This window comes from Octopus bimaculoides, chromosome 6 (assembly GCF_001194135.2).
Source record: "Octopus bimaculoides isolate UCB-OBI-ISO-001 chromosome 6, ASM119413v2, whole genome shotgun sequence".
Classification (NCBI taxonomy): domain Eukaryota; kingdom Metazoa; phylum Mollusca; class Cephalopoda; order Octopoda; family Octopodidae; genus Octopus; species Octopus bimaculoides.
In genome coordinates, this window is record NC_068986.1 from 64,283,186 (window position 1) to 64,292,392 (window position 9,207).

Genomic DNA, 9,207 nt, shown 5'->3' on the forward strand with positions numbered 1-9,207 from the left:
TATATATATATGAGTGTTTATAATGCAGTTATCCCATGTATTTGAATATAGGTTTAATAATAATAAACATACTCCACATAAACACTTCACCACTACTCATGTATATATTTCTTGAAATACGCCACGAAGAATGCATCACTCACTTTCTCTCTCTCTTACGCATAACACACACACACACACACACACACACTAATACAGTTAGTCGAGCAGTTAAGTGCTGCGCTCAGTAGGACTCTTGTTAGAAAGCTGCTTGTATCAACACAGTGAAAAGAATGGTGTGTATTCTACTTGAGAGAAACGAAGTGGGACAAAATAGTATTTGGCAGTCTAGACTTTCACAAGGAAGCAATGGTAGTGAGATAAAGAAACAGGGAAGTCTGTTGTCTTCAGATCAACTACTTGCCTATAAAAATGTAATCAGTACAACAAACACCAACATCGCCGATTCCACCGACATCATCACAACTTGAGCCACTATCACTTGCGATCATAGTGTTACGAGCTTCTAGATCAGTGTCTATCAATCATTTTTTTTAAACCTATGGATTCCTGTTTTACTCTACTGGATCCCCATAATCACTAGATGTTTAAAAAAATTCCATTATAAAATTTTATAATTAAATATTATTAGGAATTGTATAAAAGATGTTAAATATTTTGTGCATTGTAGAAAAATATCCAATTCATTGGACATAAACTTTAGCAACAAAGTATTATATGAACTTCACCAAGGAGTATATGGATCCCTCAATTCGCAACCGAAAGTCTTAAAAACTTAAATCTACGCTTGAATTTTCAGTTGAATGAATCGACTCCAGTGCGTATTTTCTTTTTGAGCTAATTCTGTCAGTGTCTTTAGCGGAACCGCTAAGTTACGAGGACGTAAACACACCAGCACTGTTAAGCGGTGGGGGACAAATACACACACACACACACACACACACACACACACACACACACACACACACACACACACACACCAGGCTTCTTTCAGTTTCCGTCTACCATTCTACTCACAATGCTTTAGTTGGCCCGAGGTTCTAGTAGAAGACACTTACCCAAGAGGCCATGCAATGGGACTGAACTTGGAACCATGTGGTTGGGAAGTAAACACGTCTGCGCCTAAATAGTCACGCCTGCGCCTAAATAGTCACGCTTGCGCCTAAATAGTCACGCCTGCGCCTATATCATACAAGCTTAATCTGATATCTAAGGCTACATTCGATAGCAGAGTATCAGATATCTGGATAAAAAACATGGTCGTGGCTAGAATACCTTTGGTCACTGGTCCAATTATTACTCAATCTGACCTGGAGTTAAACAACAACAACAACGACTAAAAATCGACGAATCACATGGGCACTTCTACGTGGTTGCTCGAACAGCTAGGAATAGCAACCAAAACTCCTTCAAACCACATCCTACTATCTTCGAGTAAGAAGGTTAGAAAGTAGTCGCTGATATACAAAAGGACGGATGGTCACGGCTGAAACTTCTGTATTAGGGTTGACTGGGTCCCTAGCAACAACAACAACCATAACTCGAACCAACAAGAAAGCTTCTTGCTTGATCACTCGACTAGTTAGAAATAGCAGCTAAATTTCCTTCAAATTATACTGGCAGCTTAAGAAAAGAGGAGCATGTTAGATAATGTAGTTTTAGGCACACTAGATCTGAAACAAGACAGGATGGATCTGCTGCAACAAGGTCTACCAGAATTTCAACAATAACAACCATAACAGTACATTCATCATTTAACAAGCATAGCTGTGTAGTTAAGAATTTCGCTTGGCATTCACTCGGTTTCGAGTTCGATCTCATCGCATGGAACTTCGGTTAAATGTATTCTACCATAGCTTCGAATCAGTCAAGGCCTTGTGGGTAAAATTTGGAGTGGAAATCCTTCGTCGGTATTATTTCTGACTTGGAATGGTAAAAATAACATGTTGGCGCATATAATAGACCTGTGGGTGGTTTTTTACTCTGTTGCTTGCGTCTAGGCCAGAAATTCGGTCCGAAGTTAATTTTCTTCATTCGTCCCATCAGCCACGGAGGCTCTGAAAAGTGTCATGGGTACTGTCCTTTTTTCCTTTAACTAACCTATGAAACTGCTTCCTCCTGAAAGTGCAACACAAGGACCTCTATGCAGTTGCTTGACCTTATACAAATAGAAATAGCAACCAAATCTCCCTACCGTCTTAAAAATGAAGAACCTGATCATAACTGCTCAATTACGGCTGAATTGGGCCTTAACAGAAACAGCAACACTTCTACATGAATGCACAAGTGGAGAACATGGTTTTCTTTCTTAGCACATGTATAAACTCACTCACAACTCATTATTCCCTTTCCTTCCTTCAGTTAATAATTCATGGCTTCCATATCACTGAAGTGTCGTGTTGTGTTCTCTCCCCAGATTCAACATCAGACAAGCTAAAGTTATAAAAGCTGAGTTTTTCTAAAAGAATATCCAAATATCAAATTACATATAATCCTGGTAATGGGTCAGATAAATTGTACGCTCTACAAGAGCATTAGATATTTCGGAACACTGCTGTCTGTCTGCCTGTTTCTCCTCCCTCCGCTCTCTCTTCCTCTCATTCATTCGTCTCTTGCTCATTTAACTAAAAATAACTTATTCACATGTCATACATGTAGATTACTTCCATCTATAGAATACAAATATTAATGATGCTGAGAGTCGAGGATATTATCATTTCAAGCTGCTGAATTTAATATTAATATGAGAGCAAAATCTAGGTCGGTTGGTCGCCCGAGTCTTTAGAGCGTAGGACAAAATACCTTACCCTATTTAGTTAGGTGGGAGGCCACGAACTAGAAAAGTCGTTAGCACGCCGGGTAAAATGCTCAGCGGCATTTCGTCCGCCTTCATGTTCTGAGTTCAAATTCCGCCGAGGTCAACTTTGTCCTTCAACTTTTGGGGTTGATAAAATAAGTAGCAGCTGAGCACTGGGATCGGTGTAATCGGCTTACCCCTGTCTCCCGAATTTACTGGTCTCTTGTGCCAAAATTAGAAACCATACTTAGTTAGAGTAGGCGATGAGCGGGCAGAATCGTTAGCTCGCTGGGTGAAATGCTTAGCGACATTTCGTCAATCTTTATGTTCTGAGTTCAAATCCCGCCGAGGACGACTTCGCCTTTCATCCTCTTGGGGTCAATAAAATAAGTATCAGTCGAGCACTGGGTTTGCTTGTTCGAAGTTGACCTAGGGATAAACACCATCACCTATTTCTCTTTGTTTTCTGTTAAAGCTCTTACCACACAATACATTGAATCGTTTTTTTTTTTAGTGTTGATTTAACAGTAGTAAATACACAGTGTGGAATTCTGACAAGATTTTGTAATAACACCTAATTTCGGAGCTTAATTCTGTAGGTCTAGTGGTGTGATTCTCATTGGGGGATGGGCAGATTTAAAGCAAGAAGCACAAAGCATGAGATCTTGTCTTACTAGTTTGACTTGATAGCAAAAGAAAATTAAACCAACATACTAATTCTGTTTGTTTGTAGTAGAACACTTTTAGCTTTTCAATTTCATTCACGAAACTAAATTACAATAATTAATAGAATCCGGTCTGCTGAAACTGGCATTAAATGAACAAGAGAACGAGAGGGAGAAAGAGAGATGAAGAGGGAAGAGAGAGAAAGAAAAAGATAGATAGACAGATAGATAGAGAGAGAGGAAAGGAGAAAGAAAGAAAAAGAGAGATAGATAAATAGAGAGAAAGAGAAGGAGTTAGAGAGAAAGAGAGAGAGAGAGAGAGAGAGAGAGAGAGAGGAAGAGAGAAAGATAGGGAGAGAGAGAGAGAGAGAGAGAGAGAGAGAGAGAGAGAGAAAGAAAGAGAGAGAGATAGAGGACAGGAAAAATATAACAAAAATGGACAGACAAAAAAGAAAAAGAGAAATTTTGAAAAAGAAAAACATCCTTGTTACAAAGTGAAGTCGTCAACTACATATCAGAGGTACTTGAATATATCTTTTACATGACACTTCAAAACCTAGATTATAAAATAAAACAAACGCAAAATAAAATAAAATAACATAAAGGCAATTGCATTGATAACCTGACATTGATATCACTTTATAAAACCAAGAAGTTTTGAGAGAGGAGAAGACGGTGAAAAATAAATTAGTGGTTAGTGTCAAAGTGGTCAGAGCGAACTCAGTTTATGACTCAACAGAATGAAGAATGCTGTTTGCACTATTTGACTTAAATTAGTAGTATCAATGTATCAAGAGTTAGTCCTAAACATAAAAATTATTCATATAGCAATCTAAGAATATTATCTATTTCGATAAGGCAGCGAGCTGGCAGAATCGTTAGCGCGCCGGATGAAAAGCTTCCCAACATTTCGTCCGTTTTCATGTTCTGAGTTCAAATTCTGCCGCGGTTGATTTTGTCTTTCATCCTTTTGAGGTTGATAAAATAAGTAGCAACTAAGTACTGGAGTCGATGTAATCGACTTACCCCTTACCATAAGGAGTCTAGTCGTATTAATAGTAGTACTGAATGAGAGAGAGGGGAGAGACAGACAGGGAGTGGAAGAGAGGGCGAAGGAGAGCGGGAAAGAGAAGGAAGCAAAGAAATAGTTGAGAGAGCGGTCATTGAAACATTACCAGAATATTTTTACCAGGCTTTTAAAATCTACAATCCAGAAATATTGCCTCAACCACCGGTCTTCCGTATTATTTTCGCGTAATTGTCATTTTTTAAAATATATATTTTTCACGTGATAGGAATAGAGATTTAATAGCAATATTTCCTGTCCTAAATCCTAATAAGATGTGTCAGCTTTGCATTAATATATGCATACACTCGCTAAAGTGTGTGTGTGTGTGTGTGAGTGTGTATGTGTGTGTATGTGTGTGTATGCATATGCATACGCTTACATATATAAATATATATATATATTTATATACACATATGTATACACACAAACACACACACACACACACACACACATATATATATATATATATATATATATATATATATATATATATATATATATATATATATATATATATACGTCCACACATATATAATTCTTTTTTGGGACGGATCTCGAAGCATATATAAGGCTATAAATAGCAGCGTGTAAATATTGGGTTGAAAGACCCTTTGGATATGCACATACATACATACATACATACACACACATGTATGTATGTATGTTTGTATGTATGTATGTATGTATGTATGTATGTATGTATGTATGCATGTAGGTTTGGTAGAACAAATAAGATGAATACAGCTCTGTACATGAGTATACATTTTTTTAATCGGTAGATGCGACAAAAGTGATTCAAGGGGTAGAGTTTGAGCAACTTTTATAATTTCTTCTGATTAGAAAATTATCTATCTATCTCTCTATCTATCTATCTATCTATCTATCTATCTCTCTATCTCTCTATCTCTCTATCTATCTATCTATCTATCTATCTATCTATCTCTCTATCTCTCTATCTATCTATCTATCTATCTATCTATCTATCTATCTATCTATCTCTCTATCATCCTTCCATCCACCCAAACCCACCCACCTGCCCACCCATCCATCCAGCCCACCCCTCTCTCTCTTTATCATTTTGATTGTTGGACATCTTCAAATATCAGTTCGAAGTCATAATAATTTCAACACTATTCGCTCCTTCCAATGGTGTCGGGCTCCTTGATGATATTAGGAAATATCTGGGTTTTTTAACCCATTACCCTCTCTCACTCTGTTACCTGTCACATCTAACCGGCTGTGTTTATTATTGCTCTTAACCATTTTGCAACTTTGCTTTTGTAGGGATTTTCCTTTAATTGCAACTTCTGGTCTTTCACAGGTGACTGATATACAGTCAACGAAGAATTTTCTGTTTACCTTTTCAAGTAGAGAATCACTGTCTTCTGAGATTCTGGTCCTTGTAGGGTTAAACTTGTTCAGGGTATTCTTGGTTTCGTAGTTTAATATTAGATTTTGTTGCAAACGTTTTATCACATACACACACACATGCGCGCCTGCGCACACCTACACTCTCACACGCATATATATATACACTCTAATATAGCTTAAGAGTTAGTTATTGTCCACCTACACACAACGGAAGTAAGCTTTTAAAAGATGACCTTTATTTGACATACCTAACATATCCAAAACTCTATATTAAGGAAGATGATGGGATTATATAATTTTATTTTAAAACTATTTTGCTTCACACTACCATTTTGTTTTCGTTTCACATCAATCATTCTAGAGTGTAGCCCTCACTACCCTTGTGTAGTGAGGAGTGCATTTTGATGAAAAACTACTCAGTTGGGACTGACAAGTCGATAAATTTAGCACCAGTTATATACGAGAGTGATTCAGACGAATTAACCTTTTCTTCATAAATTTGAGAATTAGTGCGGAAATTAGAAATATTTTTCATTAACAGTGTCATGTTACCGATTTACTTGAGACACATTTCTGCCAATAATGTCTTTATTCATTTGCAGTTTTAATTTGCGCAGTAAAACAGAGGGTTTTTTCCATTGTCGAAATAGGAAAACTAAATTGTATGCGTATCAACTGCTTCAAACCTAACACAAGTTTTAAAAAAAATCTTAAAATCTACCTCTCTGTCAACCAAAATATGTAGCAAGCTCGAAGGTCCAAAACCATATTCCATTTTAGAAGTTCAATTGTGTACCGATGGATTTCAGTGCCTAGAATTTAGAACCGACTCGTTCTAATGTCAGTCACTTGTACTGGGACTTAGGGTTGCGAATGTAATTCGTCAAATTATTGAATACTGAGATCTCTGGCGTTCTCAGCCCCCGGACCCCGGACCATATCCCTGCTTACTGCTATCTGCAAGTGCAAGTCCTGTGAGTCTGAGAGGCTGTTTTAGCGCATCTCCCTCACCATTCTCCGAGGCAACGCCTTTTCTATTTTGTACGTTCCACTCCTTAATTTTCCAAATTGTACGTTCACTCCTTAATGTAACGTTGTGCAATTTACTGTTGTATTTGCTTGTTTTATATATAAAACACTACAACCATTTAGTTCATTTAAAGATTCAACGCAGTATAGGGTAATTTTTAAAAAAGTGGAATCGTAAGAGGACGAGACACATATATGAAATACTTATTTACTCAGCAAGTATGCAGGGCTAATGTATACAAACGTCCCCTATAAAATGGACGTCAGAAATTAGAAACCAATTTTCATCTGGATTAAGAATAGTTTCTTTAAATATAGCACAAAAACATGTCTTTTGCACGAGAAAGCAGATTATAGAATAAAACAAAAATAAAACAAGAATATTACTGGCACATATTTATCAATCCAATGATGATGAATGGTAAATTGATCCTGGCGGATTCAACTGTGTGTGTTTGGTGGAGGAGGAACTACAGCTTGGTAAATAACCATTTATTGTGGTTGCCCAATCAAAGTTCAATGTCGCAATCCTAGTTGAAGTGGCATTGAGCAAATTGTTTTGAGGTTTCAAACTTTGAAGAAAACTTGACTGCGAGAATTGCGCTTCAGGCAAATTTAATACAAGAAATTTCATTCCATTTGGAATATCCTCCACGTCGTAAATGCTGCTCTTTTGGAAGTCTCAGCTACCAACGCCGGTTCGCCTGTCTTAATATCCTCAATTTTGATTAAAAGTGAAATGCTTTCGTGTGTGTTACGAACAGAAAAGAAATCTATTGTATACGTAGCGGGCTTATAATATTAACAAATCCATAATACAAAACACCACCTTCATTTCTTATCTGTGTAAACTAATACAACGGTGACCAGAAATATGACATAGTTGTAATATAAGTGCACGAATTAGTTGCTGGTAGCATCGTTATTAGAGTAAACAAGAAATATAAAGCAAAACACAAACTTACCTTCTACTGTGCAGTTTTCGCCACTAAATTGGGGCTTACAGTTGCAGATAAAACCATCAGAAGGTGTCGGTGTACATACGCTTCTGTCGTTGCAAGGATTTAAACGTACACAAGCACTCAGCTTTTTCTGACACAAGTTTCCTGAAATGATAAAGTGATGTTTTAGTATAATTACACACATGCATGTAATATATATATATATACCTTTTGAAATATGTATAATCACTTCTTATGTTAATAGAAAGACCAAATTATTTGGAGGAGTATTGTCAGTTGATTTAACTTTAATACATGACTAATATTTATCTCACTGACACAGGAGGCTTGAAAGAAGAAAAAAGATCAACAGTGGAATTCCTAATTCAGAGAATGTAGAAGGACGGAACTTAATACTCTAAAGAATTTGATTCTACGCTCTACCGTCTCCAAAACTCCATTCCTCTTATATATATATATATATAGTGATAGGTTTCAAATATTGACACAAGCCTAGCAAGTTCGAGGAAGGGGTAAGTTGATTACATTATTGACCCTGCTGCCCAACTGGTACTTATTTTATCGACTCAGAACATACAGACAGACCAAATGCTACTAAGCATTTTGACCAGTGTGCTAACGATTCTGCCAGCTCGTCTTATATATATATATATAGTAATAATATAACAAAAAAAGAATGAATGAGACCTCTCTATTATGTAAATAGAGGAATTTGTAATATAGTATGTGACAATTATTCGGTTGCCATAATAAAACTCCGAGTTTCGAATGTTGGGGCGGAAATCTGCTCCGGCATCTCGTCAGTTATTAAGACAAACAAAAACGCTATGAAAATGACCGTTAAACAAAGGGAAATTAGTATGTAAATGACCCTTTTAAGAAAAGCAAAAGAGCTATTAGAATGACCGTTAAATAAAGGGAAAAAAACCCGAAGGGGAGAATGTAAAAAATGCTCATAGAATTCGCGTATGCGCGCATGTACATACATACACATGCGCGCAAGCACACCCACGTACATGTGCCCATAAGCATTTGCTCACGCGAGTGTGGGTGAGCATATGCATATAGGCACATGTACGTGGGTGTGCGAATTCTATGAGCGTTTTTTACTTTCTCCCCTTCGGGTTTTTTCCCATTATTTGACGGTCATTCTAATAGCTCTTTTGTTTGTCTTAATAACGGTCATTTACATAGTAATTTCCCTTTGTTCAATGGTCATTTTCATAGCATTTTTGTTTGTCTTAATAACTGACGAGATACCGGAGCAGATTTTTCGTCCCGACATCCGAAACTCGAAGTTTTATTATGGCAACC

General features: G+C 36.9%; 1 protein-coding gene across 7 annotated transcripts in view; it reads right to left on the minus strand.

Annotated features, from left to right (window-relative positions):
- LOC106867596 (adhesion G protein-coupled receptor L4) overlaps positions 1–9,207 on the minus strand; it is a 364,928-nt gene that overhangs the window by 33,292 nt on the left and 322,429 nt on the right. For all 7 annotated transcript variants that reach the window (XM_052968831.1, XM_052968828.1, XM_052968830.1 and 4 more), the window contains one exon: positions 7,897–8,037. In XM_052968831.1, the coding sequence (XP_052824791.1) occupies positions 7,897–8,037 (141 nt within the window). The remainder of the gene's footprint in view (positions 1–7,896; positions 8,038–9,207) is intronic.